Below are 20,510 nucleotides of genomic sequence, written 5' to 3'. Positions count from 1 at the left end.
ATTTTCTTTAAAAAAAATCAAGATTTCAAAAAATAACTGACATTTTCAATAGCAGATTTATCAAGTTGGATTTCATGAAAATTGCTAAGAACCAAATGAAAACAGAATAAAAAACGTTAGATATTGAAAAAAGTCATATTAAATCACATAAAAGAAAGAAAAAACTTTGCTGAAAATTAATTTTCGTTAACCACTTCTATTCGGTTTATACTACTTAAGCCAACTGGGTAATGGGTTATTTAGACATAAAGTTAATGGAAAAAAATAACGTTAATCAATTTTTTTAATCAATTATCTAAGCTTCTCTTAACTACATAAATTATGTTTCAATATCATGGCGAAGTTTTTTGTTATGTAATATCTTTCCTTTTTCTAAACTAGTGATTGCGAGGGTTTTTGCCATTATTCATAAAATCTAGATGTATAATCTAATCTCTCTATAGACCTATAATCTAAAAAGTAGAGCGTATGTTAAACAAATATTGTTTATTTCCGTTTTTTCGGTTGAATGGATTTTGATAAAGACAAGGTATAAACACAAGTACGTTCTCAATGTTGTAAAATGGGACCTACAATCTCGGTTCATAAACACATTTTCATATCAACCACGTATGTTTATTTCATTGTCTTGTCTAAGGACTATATAGACGATTTCTTGTTAGGAACTACGAGAGTTTTGAGAGCGCGTTTCATTGTTAATTCTGGTTTGATAGTTAATTCCCCCTGATTGTTCATTACTTATTGGTTTGGTAAAGGTGCTCTGATGCACCACAGATAGCTCGTGGAACAATTTAATTTTACATAGTACACTGGGAAATTATAATAGTTTTAAATTTAATTTTTTTTATAAATTATAAATTATTTATAATTCCGTGCAGTGAATTTTCCCAGGTCACCCTAGATTCAGACGGATTTGTAATCATTGCTGCATGAGTACTGTTTTAGTTTTTGAAAATGTATTTTGTGTTTGTAACAAAAGTTTGTTTTTCGATTAATTCTTAATTCTTCTTCGTAAAAGGATACACAAAATCCTAAAATTGTTCCAGACATACGTAAACTTAGTTAATGTATGTAATATATAATAAAACGGTTTAAATAATCACGATTAAAAATGCAAATATAAAATAATGTATTTAAAATTGAGGTGTGTTCAAAAAGACAAATCATTTCCTTTACATGCGAAAGGGGGACTGTTTAAAAAACTACTGTTTAGTCAAAACAAGCAGGACGAGAATGAGGAACATGCACATTACTCAATTGAACTCTGAGCTCGCTAATCTCTTGTATCAAACGGGATAAACTAAAATTAGGTTTATGCTCACGTATAACACAATCTGGCTGCAAATTTCATCCAGCTCAATACTACTCTGTCTATAAAAAACCGACCACCTGGTTGGTAAAAAGTACAAAAATTAACATGTCCCCGAATTTTTGAAGATGAATTGATCACTGAAGCTAGGAAAACTTTAAAAAAGCAATCTTGTTCAGCGTAAAATTTTCTAAAAAATGAGACGTATCTCAGATCCTTGACTTAAAAGGCTGAAAAAATATGCATTTCCAAAGTTGGAATTTTTTGTGGTCCGTTTTTTCCCCATTTTTGGACAGTGTATATCGAAGAATCAAGAACAAATTGTTACTAGATATAAAGATTTGTATGTGATTTATTTTCTTACATCTTGGTTAAAATTCGTCCATGATGTGACTAAAGATTAAATAATTCGAACATCACATTTGAAAATAGTTTATTAAGCTTTAGCTTATCACACAATCTGAACTAATACAGCAGTTGGTTTTACTTTATACAGTTCTTTCTTGGAAAATGGCCGATTTTACATTCCAGTTGTCATAATTCAATGAGAAAAAATGCAACATTAGCAAGTATGTAAAAACAATTATCATTCGTCTACACTGTATAAATTATGAAGTTATGCATATACCACAAGTTGTACGGAACCTTGCAATTGTGAGGGCAAAGAAAGCTATTCTTCTCTATAATCGAACCACTCCACACTGATGCGGTTTTGACAAAAAACATTTAAACAATTTGAAACATTTAACATTTTACATGTTCGTTTGGGAATATATATATATATATATATATATATATATATCAGAAATAAAATATTTTCCTGAGATTAGTATTTTTTAACTTGAAAATAATTTGAACGTTGGAAAAACGTTTGTCTATTTTTCACTGAATTGAAACTGTAATTTCTAATAAGGTATACATTATTTTTACAATTCCTAAGCTGTAACTATTCACAATCATCTACAAAATGATTTATACATTTAAAAATATATTGATAATGTCCAGAGAAAAACTTAATTTTAGGAAAAAAATTGAAAAATTGTTAATTCGCGTAGAAAAAAAGGTTTAATGAAATTGTGGTTTGATGATCATGGTATGACCTGATTAGTAGATTTTTGAGCTTATTTCTTTTGTAGTTTGTTCGCAATACGACGGTAATATTTACTCTTATAGGGTCCTCTATTTTCTTCGTCCCGGATAAATTTGGTTCGGAAACTGTCAAAAAGTTGGATTTGAAGACAATTAAAAAATACGGAAATTTGCAGGTAAGAGTGTGCCAAAAAAGCACGAATATCTAATACCAATTTCAAAAAGAAATAGCAGGATGTATACGGGGATGCTGTGGAGGGCCGCCATCTTGCTGGGGGGTGGTTTGAAAAAATTCTGAATAAATAATAAAGAAAACAAATTGTTTTATCAGTTTTTAAAGTCTATAAAAATTCAAAAGAGTTTAAAGAAAAATGTTTAGAAAAATATGTACTTTTCTTCTGCAGCTATGAAAGATAATGAAATATTTTTTCCAAAAATACTTTCAGTAAGTCCAACTTGAAACGTAAACTTAACCTAAATAAAAAAAAACTTGCTTTGTTTTTAGTTAAATAAAACTGCCATTAACTTGTTTATTATGATAAAAAAGACTGGAGCATGATTAAAATTGGATTTGTTGAATCGAGCTGAGGTGTAGTAATAACAAGAAACAAACTAAGAATTTATTTATTGTTTCAACTATGTATTATCACTTTGCATAATTTATTAATACTATATGTAACAAATAGAATAATGTAATTCCTGTCACAAAGGAGTGCTTTATGGCCAACTACACGAGGGTCAAACACTTTTTTCATGTTATGGAAAAATAAAAAGCCATGGGCTGTCGGAATTCGAACCCAGAAGCGTTGGCATGGAAAATAAGTGTCATAACTTGCCTATCGGCCACCAGATTCATTAAAATAAAAAAAATCAATAAATAGTATATTCAATAATAATCATCGTTCAAAATAAATATTGTATTAATTGTTGTACGTATTTATTGGGTTTAATAAATACATTTTCTATAAATTACTATATGCCCTCACAGGGAAATTATAATATACAATGGTGAAATATTAAACAGGATATTGCAAGCTCTTCGTTTTTAAAAGGTCGTTGAAAGTGTTTTAAAATGCTTTCTCAGAATACCGAAGTAATTGATGTTAACGAATAAATTATTTAGATAAAGTGAAAAAATAGAGGGAAAAATAAAGAATAAAAACTAATAATAAAAGAACTCATTAGTTTATAATCCCACTTAATTTAATTGAAAACCGATTCAAGACGTATTGAACGCTTTACTATTTCAACGTGATTATTATCAGGAATGAAGACAGTTTCAAATGCAGGGAGCAACAAATGGCTAGCGTCTTTGAAGTTGGGGTGAGCCTTTAACCGACTACCCCCTCACTCTAAATTGTTTGAGTTGTACTTAACCGGCTATTCCGCTGGTGCCAAACAACTTCAGCCCGACAGAGCAAATACCACCAGTAAAACATCTGGAATTAACTTCAGGAGAAATTATGCAGATTAATTTAATTCTACTGGAGAACTGTTTCGATTACACAGACACAGATACTACTGTACTATAACGAGCGGTGTCGCAATGATGACCGAGGAGTAATCAAACAAAAATTCATTTGAAGAATAATTTATTTTTGTTGTATGCAATACAACTTTGTAAATATTTATTTGTGTTACTAGCAAGTAAAACATACATTTTTAATAAAACTAAAAAAACTTGAAGAACCAAGAAGCCCAATACGTATGGCGAGCCAAGACCGCTATTTTAGGAGCCACATTTAAAGGAAAAGACCAGGCTACATGTTCATCGCCCCGCAGATACCAAGAAAAGATTTCAGAATAATCTATTTCAGATTATAAAAAAATCATTGGATACGGTAACTTGTTGGCAGCTCCATTGTTACCCACTCGGCTAACATCAAGTTTAAATCAACCTGAAGATCTTTGAAATCAGCATTTTTTAATATAGTTTAACCTATAGTGCAACATTCTTTGACAACTTTTGGCAATTTTATCACTCCAGGAAAGCATTTAAAGGTTGTTATACCTCCGTTATCACTCACTTTCCGGCAACGTCAGACTTGATCTAAGAAGTCTTCAGTTAAGTCAATTTTTAATTATTTTTCCATGTTGCCACCTTAAAATAAAAATTACCATCGTAATTATAGGGGTAGCGGACCACAGGGCAGCGTATTTGGACCTCATTTAAATCACGACTTCACCCTCCTTGTATCCTTTGCGACGATACAGCTGTACTATCCTCTGATCCCGATTTCCCATTAGCTTCGGAGGAGCTGCACAACTTAATGGAAGCAAAAGCACCCATCTATCATTTACCCTTCGAAAAAAAAAAACCCATCACACAATAATATTCTATAATATATCTTTCCCAAAATTAGATCTAGGCTCAAGATTAACTTGGAATCAACACACACGCCTAAAATGATATGAATTAAACAAACGTTCCGGACTACTCTACAGACTACGGGCACACAAATCTTTTAATTAAAAAATAAATAAATAAACAATAAATAAATGAAAAAAATAAAGGCACGATAATCTAACGTATCTAATCGAATAAAAAAACAACATGACGATCTAACAGATAATATTACAAACAATCTGAATATACGACTAAAAATTGTGGGGCACCGCTAAACCTTCCAACGTCCAAACAGTTCAGTCTTTCCAACCCAAAGCCTTCAGAACCATGAACTATCTTCCTCGGATATCAACCGACACAATGACTCTTTCGTGAAAAAAAATAATCCTCAAAACATTTTCTATTTTCAGCAGTAAACTCTCATCTCACCCCAATCGCGTGGCCGAAACCTGATCCAATGTAATATGTAAAATATAATGTTCGGGGTATGTGATATACTGTGCTCTTAGAGACTATTTCATCCCCCGTTCCGATAGCACACCGGTGACTCCTAGTTTTTCAAGAAATCTGATTAGTAGGCCCAGTTTCAATGGTTAAATTTCGTTTACGGTTACTTTACACATCCCAAAACACTTCCTCCTGCGGGCAATTGTGGCGCCACATTTAGTAGTGTATTGGTGTCTTTTCTGCTTATTTGCATAATCTGTACGTGCCGTGTTGGATAATAACCTTCCTCAGATTCCCATTCGTTCTGCAGTGTCCTGTTGATATCCTGTCAGGATTCGAAGTTTTTTACTGCTTCCTTTGCTGCATTCTGTTGATTCTTTCCTTCCCACATTTTGCTAGTACGGTTCTTAAATTGTTTATGTCGAATGAGTGAATTCTACTGTTTCCTCATTTTTAGAGTGCTTTTTTGTCTATGATACTGTGATAAGTTCATGTGAATCCCTATGCCACAGTAGAGCTCACGACCTATCAGTGGTATATAAGCCCTCACTTTGCCAGGGCGTCCGCTCTCCCGTTACTTTCTACTCCCACCTGTCTTGGGACCAGGCAGAGGGTGCTTCGTTTGCATTGCTAATCTATTTAGTTTAGTTTTGCAATTCAGCACCAATTTTTAGCTAATGATTTATGAACTTAGTGCTTTGTTTGCTACATGGCTATCTGCCACGATAAAATGTGCCTCGCGACCTACTAAACGAGAATTAGCCCTTAATTTGTCAAAATTGTAAATCAAGCCCATTACATAATGTAAATAAGATACATATTGTAATAAATATAAAAACAAAGATGTATAAAAAAAAACATATTATGCGCCATTCTGCAATAAATGTTTTCCACATGTATGTTAAATTATTTGATATATCATTAATCTAATTATAAACTGGACTGGAAGGTTCTCAATGTTTGTTAAAACGACGCAATCAATGGAAATGTTTGTAAAATTATATTAAAATGGGACTCTATAATTTTTTTTGGTCAAACATCATTTATAGAAAAATGAAAAATTTTATTTAAAAAAAAAATCTAGGCATTAATGAAAAATATAAATTTTCAGATTATAAATCACATTGATATATAAATAAATACACATATTAACAAAATGACTGTCCACAGTAATCCGTTTTAATGTAGGATTCATTCCATTTAATTAGACCCGATTAATAATCACCGTCGAAGTCGTTGGAACGGTTTTGTGCGGATATAAGAAAATTACAGAGTTCATAGACAGAGCCTAAGCTAAAAGGATAATATCCCTTGACGTTTCCTGTTCGGTGTATTAATCCTTGACCGTCAAGGTTTAACCCTAACGATCGTCCCATCAACTATAAACATCAACATACGCATGTTAATATCACAGTACATAAATTTAGGTTTAATCGGATTATCCTTTAAATCTGCAAATTGCAATGTAATACTGGCTGATTGGCCTGACGGCTATGTTCATGGAAATAAATGATGTAATATGAACATATATTTAAAAACAAATGGAAATATTGTAAATAAATAATTTCTGGAAGCAGCACCCAATTGGAAATTGCGGTAAAACGGACTGCAATTGGTTTAGAGCTGGGCGTAAACGTGTTTATGGTTCCGAACTGCAACTGGGAGAAAGAGAAGACCTGCAAACTATGTTAAGCTTAGGGATTGAACGTAGACAACTATGTGAAATTTTTATCTGGTCCCTGTTCTCATGGATAGTTTATGACTGTTCTTTTCCATAATTTACATCGAAGGAAGAGAGTTACCATACCAAAAATCATAATTGAAATTAATCATAGATTGTCCTTTTAGTCTATGAGTAATAATGTTTGGTTAATCAAAGAATAATGGGCGGCTTTTAGGTTTGAAACTCATTTATGATGAGAGAGTAATCCAATTTTGTTATTTATTTACAACATAAAGTGTAATCAGACGAAATAAATTAAAAATATGAATTATAATAATTCAGAGTTGAAAATTATTGGGTTGTCCGGAAAATAATGCAGGATTTTGGTATTAAACAAAAAAAAAGAAACTAGTTACTTTAAAGCAATGTTCTTTAATCAAAATAATTTCCCATACTCTCAATACATTTCTCCCAACGTGTTGGTAACTTATTAATTCCGTCTGAGTAGAATTCAGAATTTTTAGAATTGATAAAGTCAATAAATGCATTTTCCAGTTCCGTTTGATTTTTGAATATTATGTGTTCTAAGTAGTGGTCCAGGTGTCTAAAAAAATGGTAGTCAGTAGGCGAGAGGTCCGGAGAGTAGGGTGGGTGAGGCAAAGTTTCATAGCCAAGCTCCAATAATTTTTGTGACGTTACACGTGACACATGTGGTCGAGCGTTGTCATGCAACAAAATGGGCCCTTTCCGATTGACCAAAGAGGGCTTCATTACTGCCAATTTCTGATGCATGGTATTAATTTGGTTACAGTATGATTCAGCATTGATGGTTTCGCCAGGATTTAAGAAGCTGTAGTGTATTAAACCAAATGAAGCCCACCATACCGTAACCATTACCTTTTTTTGATGAGTTGGGGGCTTTGGAAAATGTATTGGAGCTTCTCCTTTGTCGAGCCACTGTCCAGAACGTCTAGTGTTATCGTAGAGAATCCACTTTTCGTCACATGTAACAATTCTGGCCAGAAATGGGTCATTTTTGTTTCGACAAAGAAGTGATGCACAAACATCAAAGCGCTGATTTTTTTGGCGATCGTTTAATGAGTGTGGAACCCAATTTTCGAGTTTTTTCACTTTTCCAATCGCCTTGAGGTGGTCAGCGACGGTCGTTTTACTGACTTTGAGTTGCTCTGCACCCACCACTGATCGCAGAACATCATCATTAAGAGAGGAAGGCCTTCCACGACCTTCTTCATCTTCAAGGCTGAAATCTCCCTCCCGAAATTTTTTAAACCACCTTTGCACAGTGCACTCATTAACACAACCCTCGCCCCAGACTTGGTTAATGTTTCTAGCCGTTTGGGCTCCGCTTCGGCCGAGTTTAAACTCGTAAAAGAAAATCGTACGAAATTCTCGCTTTGACATTATAAGGATGACTGAATTATTTCCAAGTAGCGGAATGCTACAGAGGTAAACAAACAATATCATTTGGAAGAGGATTAATAAGTGTTGACATTCATACAAATGAGTAATCCTGTAAACGTAAACAGAATATTTTATATAGATTTTTTTTAATGAAAACTTAAAATCCTGCATTATTTTCCGGACAACCCAATACTTTATGCTGCTCAACTTTTACTTTGTAATTTCTTTTGTTTTTCTATTATCACTGGTTTAGTTTTTCAGAAGCGTTGAAGCATTTCGACTTGCCCAGTGTGCCGAACAGAAAAACCCTGCGGGTAGGGAGACCAAAATGATCCGTAACTACCAAATTATAGTAATAATACATCGGATTACAAAAAATACATCCGCCAGGAAAAAAAATAATAGGACGATACAAAGAACATATCGTTTATGGACTGACAGGGAAAATCAAACCACGGGGACAAACGTCATAGAAAACCATCACGAACCCTCGACAGTACAAAAAAGCATGAAAATAATGCACTAGGTACAAAAAGAACGAAAACTGAACGTACTTGATAACTTGGAATATACTGACATAACATTTTTAATATTAAAAAACACATAAACACACAAATTATGAAGAATCAACACAAAGACTTCTACCAAAGGAACCGCCGATATACGGACCCAAACACTTCACCCACTTGTAAATGAGACGACTTCACGTCACAGAAATCACACAGACTCAACACTGATCCTATACAGCAATCCTTTCCCCGCATAAACATCCAGTCATCGTATACATAAACCTTCAAAACCATTTGGAGTGTCTCGTTGTTTGGACCAAAAAGGTGGAGAATTAAAATAAATGAAAAGACGTGCCAATACATTAACTTCCCATTCAGACGAATAACACTACCTCTTGTTCACTTTAACGGGATTTTATATTATGTGTATATATAGATATGAACATATGAACAAGAATGATTTAGTATAGATTCATTACTTTAAATTCATTGGATAATTTTTTGTATTATGTCTATACGGTTTAAGTAGAATAATTCTAAGAAGTGAGCTTACAGTTACATCCGCAGTCTTAATTTATTAGTACCCACCGCAGGGAACAATACGATAGCCTATTTTAGATTGAAAAAGTGATACAAGTATCATATGCATAACTAAATATTTTTCCAGAGAATTTAATTTTCAAAAAATCATTAATATATAAAAGGAACAAGAATTATAAACTGTTTTATCCTTTCTGACTGGAGTTCTGTTTGATAAATATGATTGAAGGAGTTCTAGGGGGATATCTCGTCTTGAACTACATAATGGTATTACTAGGGATTTTTTAAAAACATATGGATAATACCAAGTGAATAACCTAAATTAAAAAGGTGAACTAAAGTGGAATTATAAATTTGGAAATTTGCTAAGAACAAAATTATTTAAAAAGCTATCATGAAAAGTATGATTATCTTCCAAGCAATTAAAAAGGAGTTCAAGTTCCGTACAGGTTATTTGCCTTAATGTAAATAGTGTAAATGTAAATGGTGTTGTACCAGTTTCTTCTCTCAAACAGTACCAATTATGATCATAGTTGGAGATTTCAAATGCACTGTTTTGAATTTCCATATAATTCCATATTCTCACCAACACATGAAAAAAAGTTGTTAAATTCATTTGCGATTTTAAATTGTCTGTTACAGCGATCAGAATAAGAAAATAATTTCATTAAAATGCCCTCATTATGTTTATCATTAGTTGCTGACCTAATCAACACCCAAATCTTTTCAGGATCGTCTTCAGAATCAGCAACTATATGTTTAAAATGGTTATATTAAGCGTTTTTTACTACTTTACTCAAAAGAAGTGTTCTTTATTGCCTTCCTGTATAATTTATCCCTATTTCTCACTGAGACCAAAATACCTCTCGTGTTCCATCTCTTCATTTTGACAAACTTTTTTTTAACTTTAACAAAAATAAGGGAGTTATCAATATAATAACTTAACAATCCAAAAATATCTGATACGCATTATAAACAGAATCACTAACTTCATATATTTTGTTCCATCTTACACTTTCCCAAAACCTAAATAATAAATCATAACTAATAATTTGTTTATACCTAATATTAGATTGAGCTTTGAATTATTTGATTTAATATCTTTAATGGTAAAAATAATGGTGAAATTGTCGTAATACATGTTTGTACAATAAAACTATTTAATAGCTGAAAATGATACCCCTTAATAAATACATGATCAATCAGTGATTCCTGAGTGCCTGTGTTGGTTTATTGAATACAGAACCGTGAGAAGCTAACACATTAAAGTATCGATAAATTATTGGAAGTTAGCAAATTCATGTTCATACCTCCACATATAATGTGTTTACCAAAATCGAATAAGCATAGAAATTGATTCATGCTATCAGTAAATAGATTCACGTTCGGCTTCGTTAATAACATTTCTTCTGGTAAAATGATAGAAGATTCTAATTTCATAGCTCAAGTAATTATTATTCCATGTTTCTGTAAGTATAATAATATCCAAAAGTTCAATATGTTTATTAAAGTAAATTAAAAATTAATCTAGATTATGGTTTAAATTCATTTTATTGAAATTTAAAATTTTTAAATCACGCAACTTTATATTATTTATCAGTTCAGCACTATGAATTTCACAGCTAAGGGAAGATACAAGTTGTTGTTGTAAGAAATCAGCCATAAAAGAAAGAGGAGAAAAACTTGGCACGGTATACTGAATGGCAAAAGTTTACCAGAAAAGAAATTAAAAATGTTTTAATAATAAGAAATAAAACGGCAAATAAACAGAAATGGAAAAAGTGAGATTAAACAAAGCAATGAAAAACAAGGTTCAAAAGACATGTTACACACCTGAATATGACAATTATCAGACAATAAACAAAATGGAAACATTTACATAAATAAATTTAATTTAAATTTTAAGTTTAAATTTTTTAAGTCTTCAGCGCAATTTATATTTGTAATTGAAGAATTTTCATCTTTTTTCAAATGTGTATTCTTATTTTCAATCAACAAAAATTTACTTCTGGTGTGTAGATCCGGTTTTTGCTTTGGGTCAAAAGCAATTGTCGATTTACTTATTATCCATAGTTATATTAAGGCGGCCAGTACTTTTTTAGTATAGTAATGCCCATGGCATCTGCATTAGTATCTCGAGGAATTCTTCTTATTACTAATGTAGATAGGAGTTTTTTTTTTTTCATTTTTAACCATTGAGAACTCTAACTGTAATACTTTTTTCCTTAAAGCAAGGTTATCATTTTCCAATTTTTTCTATTTTAGAGAAACAATCATTTAATTTTTTGGCATTGTGTAGCAATTTCATTAGTAGCACCAGTTAGTTTATTGTGTAGTATATTAATAGATTCGCCAAAAATTTTCTCAAATTTTAGAAAATAGTTCAGATCTCAATTCAGTCAACAAAAAAGTGATGTCATTCGATTCATCTTACGTATTCCTTGTAGTAATTTATAGAGGATTTGCATTTCCGGTATTTCTTAAACTCCACTACAGGTCGATATCTTATCATTTGATGTCCACGAAATCTCCTTAAAAATGTAGATTGCATTTAGCCCACGGCATCTTTAATACCGTGCGAAAACATTATAACCTTCTACGGTCTAAGGAGCTCCTATTTTCGTCGGACTCACCGGAGTAACTGATGATTAAAAATATTAATTCTGATAACTATTCATACCGCAGACCATTCAATAATGCCACGGCAAACAATTAAAGACTACCATGTTACTATAATATTTGGTAATTAGTCCTAGTAATTAGTGGAGGTCCGAAGTCGTCGAATGTAATGTACAATATGCTGCAAGTGCCTTTAATCAGTTCTCTAGGAATATAAGTGACGATAGTTTGTAGAAATCATGTTTTCTTTCATCATTGTTTCTTTCATCATTGGTAATTAGTATTTTCGATTTCCATATACCTTATTTTATTATATATGTATACAATTATCTATCTCTTATTTCTCCATTCATCAAATATTGTGTATACTCATACAACAATAGCGTTAGAAAGAAGCCCTTTTAATATGAAAAAAATTCATCATTTTTTTCATTGTAAAGTACGCGTTGAAATACGGGTGTAATTCCTTTCTCCAGAGGAGCGCCAATTGGAGTTTATATTTAATATATGTTCCCCCACAAAGCTTTGCACGTTTTGTCTGTAGAGAAAAACGGAGATAAAAACACCATTTAAACGTTGTCTGCAAGTTATTTAACGCTTGAGCAGAACGGCTTTCCATCCGTCATTAATTCCTACGTTGAAAGGGGAAGAAACGTCTTTCCAATGTGGTGTAAAGTATAATTCCCATATATAAAACATAAAGAGACCCTTCCTAGTTATTTTTTAACTAACTATTACAAAGGTGTGGTGACAAGGTGTAAATATATTAGCAAAGCTTTAGGCGTCAAAGGAGATTATCGGGAAGGGTTCGAGAAATACTGGAGACGGTCTGTCAGATCAACGCGCGTTTTACCGGAAAATATTCTTTTCTTCATGATAGAAATGTACCTTGTTGACACCGATATCCTGATCGACGAAACTGAAAAAAAAACCTACATTGCGGAATGTGAAATGTAGCGATTATTATATTTTTTACCGCTTCGACATATCTGTCACGACCATCACAAATGACTATATGCCATCAACCACCATTGATTTAGTGGTGGTTTTACGAACGAGCAGTTCAGCATCGCAGTATGGTAGGGAAGCTCTGGAGCTTTTCTAAACGTCTCTAATGCCTGGAGCTTTTAACTTGTTCTCCAATGTATTTTTAAAAGTTGATCCTCTCTTGTTCTGCAATGTCAACATTATTGATGTTTTTATGACGAGTTTTCTTCTGGCGGGTTGGGATCCCTCACACACTTCTTGTTCTTGAAGTTTCTTGATGAAATATCGCCCTTAATCAAGTGCAACAAATCGTCAATTGACATTATGATATAATTGAAAAGTTTTGGTTCGTAATCACGTGATTCGTTAGGGAGTAACGAACATACTACTTGTGAATCTATCTCTTACAATTTTGTCGCTGTTAGTTTATAGCGGCGATAGAGATACCACAGACAAACGACTTCTTCGGCTTCCATCGTAAAATTGCCCTTATCCAAGCGCTCCATGTGTACGCCACAAGCGCCCGTTTACGCGTGATCGACCGTGCGATTCAACGCCCCGTGTACTAAGCCTTAGAATAACCAACATGTTAGATTTTATCTATTTCGAGGTAATTAATGGCCTGGAATATAGAAGTGAAAAGCAGGCCGACCTTGTTTATTAAATTTAAAATTTATGATTTGTTAAAGGGAATAAAATAATTTGTAGATACTATATAATGAAATATGAATTTAGTTCAATTGAACAATAAATTACCTTATTGAAATTGAACGCTGTTTTTCAAAGCTGTATACCATTGAGCTTAGTGCCATATTTATTGCCTGTTATTTTCAAATGGTTGGGTTGGTGTCGAAATTGAAACATATCAAATCCACTATGACGTCTGACCTACTTCATATCTAAACATTTAAAATTTATACTTGAAGCCTCTTACATCTCGCTTAATGTTTTTCAATTATATTCGCTGTCACGTAAACCCTTTCATTCCCTAGATCTGAGATACGTTGATGAATTATTGCTCTGAAGGACCAATTTTTAATTGAGCCTAATTAGCAAATTGAGATAATAATTATAAAGGACCATCATTAGAGTTAATCTTCTTCTAATAGTGTGTCATATGATCGTGGATCTTTTATCTTTTCTTCTTTAATTTTTGTTCTAAAGTTATATGAATTTCTCTCTCAGTTTCTCCATGATGTTTGAAGAGGTGATGAACCTGAAATTTTGATCTGCTTATCTTCGCTTGGTTGGTTAGATTTTCCTTGATAATGAACGACGAAATTGTGAAATATAATAATGTTAGGACTTTTTTTGTTGAGTTTTCTTCTCAAACTAGTACACCAACCGTATAAATTATTTAAAAATTTCCCCTACTAATGACCTTTATAGAAATGCATTTAATTTGTAAAGGTAAATTATCATCAACATAAAACAAAAAAAGGACTTCAAGATTTTGAAACTTATAAAAAAATAATGATAAATAGTAAACAAAACATCCTTTTTCATTCAAATTAACCCTACAAAAATTAAATTAAATGTTAAAAATGTCCATCGTTGTTGGGGATGCAAGCAAAACATGCGCTTTATGGAATAAAGTTGGGAAAGGTTGAAGTACCCTGAAAAGTGAAATATCTCCAACACAATTGCGAATCAAACTTTCGACAACAGTTACTTTCTAGTCCAATTTGAGATGTAGCATAACCTCCTGAAATACTGATGTCTGTTCACGAGACACCCAGTATAATTCTGATAAGTGTTCTGCCTTTTTTTAATCATCGCAGTTTATTTATTTAGGTATTTTTTTGCAGAATGCAGAATTGAAAAATTATTTTTTCTAGCTTATCTAATTTTTGGGAAATCTTCACTAGTAAGTTGATAACAACCCGTTATTGTAAATTTGACCCGAAAACCTTGAGTAATGATAAATCACTAATCTTTGTTTCGAATCGAAAAGAATCGAATTTTAACGTGCATAAATTACTAAATTATCTTAATTATCATAAGTTGAAAATTTGGCTGGTTTTTCTCCTACTTACTACGATACCGGATATTATGCTACGGGTAACAGTCACCTGGAAAAGAGAAAAAATTATTAACATTATTTAGAAAAAAGAAGTATTTTTAGCTTATTACTAGTTTATGTTATTTAATTATTCTTTAAAAATTAAAACCAAAAATTTCCATTAGAAGAAATTTAAGTAAAAAATATCACAACCGTGTGATTTTTGAATTTTACGAATACAGATGGTTTAAGAAGACTTTTAATAACTCTTTAATAACTCATCATTGTTGGCATGCTTCCACAATGTGTTTGTAGAAAATTCTAGGTTATCTTTCAATTAATTGAAGTTTTTAGTTGAGATAAAAAAGTCAGAGTCACGAGCGGGATTCGAACCCACGATCTTCGGCTAGATACGCCGCTGCTCTACCACTTGAGCTATCGTGACGAAGATCGTGGGTTCGAATCCCCTCATGACACTAACTTTTTTATCTCAACTAAAAACCTTAATTAATTGAAAGATATTAATTGGTCAAGCGGACCACGAAAACTAGTGAATTGTAGGTTATGTTGACCTTCTTCCAAAACAGTCGGATTTAGCATTTCAACGGTTGTAGGGGGTTGATCGCGTGTGATAGTCACAAACGAGTTCGGTTGGGTCTTGCTGGCTACTCTAACGTCGCCTGTCGTGTTCAGGTACTAAAAATACATGTTGAATTATTTGGCCGATCATTTTCATGTTTGAAATAATTTATAGCCTAAGAAAGGCATAAAATCCACTGTATGATCGTTTAGGATCATCTCCAAATCCATAGGCATTTCCTGGGATTGACTGCTTCCATGTATCGATCTCCAGGTTTTTCCAGATTTTTTCACGATCGTATGTATACTTAAGGTCCAATCTCGTTTCATCATTGAATGGAACTTCTTTGGTGTTCTTCTTGGAATGATTGGTGTTCCTTTGCAAATTTTAGTCGACGAGTTCTGTGCTGAGAAGGTTCTTCTTTCACGGGCCTTATTGATCTAAGGTTTGTCTCTCTTAGTTTTCTTCTTAAAGTTAATCCGAGATTAATATCCAACAAATTCCAGGGATCAAGTTTTTAATGTTAGCATCTATTGAATTGCGCTTCTGGATTGCTTGCAATTTACTAAAACGGACGTCTATGGAAATGGAAATTCTGGGACGACCTGAATTGTGTTGCTCTGAGTTTAGTTGCCCAGTACCTTTGAATGCTACTTGAAACTGACGAAAAATGAATACCAAGGCGATTAGAGAAGTAGATCACTGATTTTCCTTTTTTATGGAGTGTGATGATTCTGACTAATTCATCGTGACTTAAACAACTTAATATGACAAAAACAAAATTAACACTGTAAATAAAATAGTTAGAAATTGCAACACAACATAAAAACCGACTGAAAGGCACGTTAAAATGAAACAATAAACACTTCGTTATGATTAATCATACATGCTTCTTATGAAACAATAGAATTACTATATATTATGAAAAAGGGTTTACGTTAAGACCAACAAATAAAAAAATATAGAGATTTCTAGGTGTTATCATATTTTTTGGAGTGTATAGCGGTTTCTTGAAACACATGAATTTTTACATTGAATATTAAGTAGGTTTCTATGAGTGATTTTTATGTCAAATTTTACCTCTAGAATTGAGGAAAATGGACTTGTTTAGTTTTGAGTGGAGCTATTCTATCAGTTGCAACCGATGGACAGAAATTATTGAGATTTTATCAATTTGATGTCATCGTTTTTAAAATGCGTTTTTTGTATGCGTTTAAAAACTTTACTTCTTTTTATTTTAAAATAAAAATTTCCTTTAAAGGCAGCATCACGAGAAAAATTTCAATTTGGGTAGGATTATAACTTTTAGAAACTTCCATAATATTTTCATAAAATTGGTCACAAAAATAAAAGGACTTGATATTCTAAAAATAAAACTATTGTGTACCAACAAACAAAAAGTTTAACAAATTTGTTTTTAATTGCGTATTATATGAACTTCTATGATAATTTAGAACCTAGATGATAACAAGTGTTGTTAGTTAAACACGTAAGTTTCAGAAAGAGCTGGATTTGAGTTGGACAGTGCGTTTGTTACCTTCTAACTTTCAGTCGTGTTCAAATCCTTTTGTGATTTATAATTCACTCATTTTCCTAAAGAACCCGATGCCTGCCAAGGAAACCCCAAAAAGAAGGAAGTAGTCCAAAAGGACTATTTAATAATTTTACTAAATGAATTATTACGGTGAACGAATCCCCAGACGGCGTTATGTTAGCAGGAAAAAGCTCACTGGAATTCCAGCCCAGGAAATAAAGGGTGCATGAGTAATGGTCAACTCTTCTCCCTTTTTCTCTTTTCATCAAATGATTGTATTCACGAACGCACCCCTCGACTCGGAGTACAAAGCACATATTAAATCTGTTTCGCCTTTAGTATGTAACCGCCCTGTTTCGCTTACTTAATTTTTGCGCAATTTGTCTCCCCTTTAGCAAACATTTCACATTGTCTTAACCCCCATTAACATGGAAGTGTCAGAAGGAAGGTTTTATAACATCGCAATAAATTATTACCCAAGTTTTCCGTACATTGAATAGCTTATTAGACAATAAATGCGTAACTAGTTTTATTTGAGCAAATATCCTTTTGCGGAGGCTTATTTGTTCAGACGAACAACCATTTTGCCGTATCAAGGGAAAAAGGGAAATCGAGACAGCCAAAAGATCGGAAATATATTCGCGATGTGCCGTATGCGGACTCATATAACCTTCGAAAGGTGGAGAATATTTACTATAGTAGTGGACCTGCGGTGAAAAATGACACTACGTTCGTTCTGTCGTGAGGACGTGCTCTTTTTCATATTGTGCATAATATCAAGCACTCATTCTGATCCTTTATCTTGTCTTTTTACAATACTTGATTTCAGTACAAAAAGAAAACCGTTGTTACCTATTCTAACTCTCGATAATTAAGGGTGCAAAAGTGAAAGAAATTCCAAAGATATGGTACTTGATAGATAAATTAAATAAATATGATTTTCCATCTTACAGTTAGTTCAAGATCGTAAATATCTACTCAACTAAACATCATATTTTTTTCATTGTATGTGATACTAATACGTGTTCTTCTAAGTGGTTTAAAGTCTATTTTGACGATCATAGAGGACAGACATTTCGAATGCACCGCATACGCGACACCTTGGAATGAAAAATATTCCATATTTTTTTACCACATGAAGTCTAATCATAGGCGCGGCCTCTGATACACATATCTGTTCTTATTCACGGGAATTCTACAGGATCTGAGAAATTTAATAAATGTATTTATACATTCCCGATCAGCATGACCCATAAGCTCAACATCTTTAGAGCTTCGATTATGCGGATCGATGGGGATGAGAATAATTGTGATAATGGTTTCTAATCAAAGTGTGAATTCACATAACGACTATTATCTCCCATATATATATTGGCCCAAGAAACTTGCTCAAGACTGTCACTTATGTGTGTACTAACGATACTGGTGTATGAAAATATAATATTACCATTTCGAAATAATTTACAATTAACAATTGTGTTATATGTACTTTTAAAATTACTCATTTTTCATCATGATGAGTTATTTAAGAAATAAGCAAGAAACTCCAGTTTTATTATGCGGGTCGATGAGTCGAAGGTAAAAAGCCTCACTACACAGATAAATATGTGTAATTAAAGAGATAGTAAAAAAAGAGGAGAGAGCAAATAAGAGAGAGTGAGGAGTGAGGATGACAAACATACCGAATTCGAGAGAGTACGGGAGAGAGAAAAAAAGAAAATGATAGAAAGAGAGGGAGAGAACCTGAGAGAGAGAGAGAGAGAGAGAGAGAGAGAGAGAGAGAGAGAGAGAGAGAGAGAGAGAGANAGATAGATAGATAGAGAGATAGAGAGAAAGATGGATAGATAGATAGGTAGATAGATAGATAGATAGATAGATAGAGAGAGAGAGAGAGTGAGAGAGAGAGAGCGAGAGAGGGAGGGATTCCACATTAATTAAATATTTATATAGTCCTAACGTAAATAATTAATACTGCGAGTCGCTTTATAATGAAAGCGTTTCATGAACGATGTAGAACATGATTTTATAGTATAAGATGCTGCAGTAACGAATAAAAAATCGGAATGCTTGGATAGCAAAGCTTCGCAATTAGGTTGCAGCGTGGGGGTTAACATAAACCTTCAAACGCGAATTCTTGATATTTTCCGTTTAACCCAGTTTTCACTGTAGCTTTGAAGTTGGTAGTACAAGTGACCGGGCTTAGCTCCTGTCATAAAATGCGATAATCCCATCCCCAGCAACGATGTTTTGTGCAGTCAATGTAGCCAAGAATTTTACTGTTAACATTGATAGCACATATATTTTTAATATCTATAAAAGAACAGAAAAGTGGCCACAAGGAAGGTTTAGTTGCCAACAACAGGGGCTTGAAGGTTGAATGTCGATTTAACCCTATACCTTTTTAAAACTACTAAGGCTTTTACAGGTCACGGTCGAAATAGATCATATCTCAGCGAGTTCTCGATTCTAGACAGTTCGGATTGGCCGGGCGGGGAATGGTGGGAAAACTTGGAAAACATAAAAGTTCAATGCCTATTACGAGACTAAGATAAAGAAAAGATTCGAGGTTAATCACTTAAAGTGTTGTAACTAAACGAAGTTTTCTCACAGGTTTAGATAATTTATTTGAGCTATGTCACATTTAATTAAACTGTCTCTGTTTTTTCATAATGTATCCAACAATAATCAGAATGATGTGAATCGAATCGCTTCCGCGTTTACCACGATTCATGCAGGCGAATGAAGGTCTACTGCGATTTTGGAAGCGCTCATGAACGGATCCTTTTTTTACCGTCCCTAATAATTTCCGCTCAAGCCTCAAGATTTTCGATCGACCTGTCCTACTTGCGTTGGCGATTCCGTCTTCCTCTCTAATATCTCCACAGAATATCATTGGACGTAGACCACGAGACTTCCGTAACTAAATATATTTTTTGGAATGCCATTCCTTTTTCCCGTAGATCTACAACATAGAGACGTTTTTCCATTGAAAAAACGTTGTACTTTTTCGGAATTTTTTTTCAAAAGTACGAACTAATAGCACCGCCGCACGACGCACTATAGACTAGGATTAATGCGATAAATATGACAAAACAAAACGAAAATCTGTAAACAAGTTCTGATTCCTATTATTTTTGTGACATGTTGATTGTGTCCAAATTTACTTTTCTATAACTAGCTTATTAATCCTAATTCTTTTAAACAAAATTGTCCAAAGTTCAACTTGTAATAAGATCATACTTTAAATATAACACGTAATAAAAAATAGTACCTCTATTTTTTAGGCGATTTCGGATTACTTGTGTGAAACACTGTAAATACTCCAATAAATTATAAACCGTAAATTAGCACAACAATACATGCGATCGATGTCAAATTTTATATTTTGAAATAACTGATGGTTATTACAAACATGAAATAGGTTTTTCCTTGCTTGTGATGTAAATAGAAGATAATATGATT

General features: G+C 33.0%; 1 protein-coding gene across 1 annotated transcript in view; it reads right to left on the bottom strand.

The window, feature by feature from the left end:
• Positions 1-14,895: 14,895 nt before the first annotated feature.
• LOC112128158 overlaps positions 14,896-20,510 on the bottom strand; it is a 92,492-nt gene continuing 86,877 nt past the window's right edge. The window contains exon 2 of the mRNA XM_024229972.1: positions 14,896-15,004. Coding sequence (XP_024085740.1) covers positions 15,001-15,004 — 4 coding nt within the window. The 3' untranslated portion in view covers positions 14,896-15,000. The remainder of the gene's footprint in view (positions 15,005-20,510) is intronic.

The sequence above is a fragment of the Cimex lectularius genome, unplaced genomic scaffold, assembly GCF_000648675.2.
Source record: "Cimex lectularius strain Harlan isolate CLEC.00 unplaced genomic scaffold, Clec_2.1 scaffold467, whole genome shotgun sequence".
In the NCBI taxonomy this organism is placed as follows: domain Eukaryota; kingdom Metazoa; phylum Arthropoda; class Insecta; order Hemiptera; family Cimicidae; genus Cimex; species Cimex lectularius.
The sequence above is the reverse complement of the archived record's forward strand: the minus strand, read 5'-3'. Positions and strand labels throughout refer to the sequence as shown.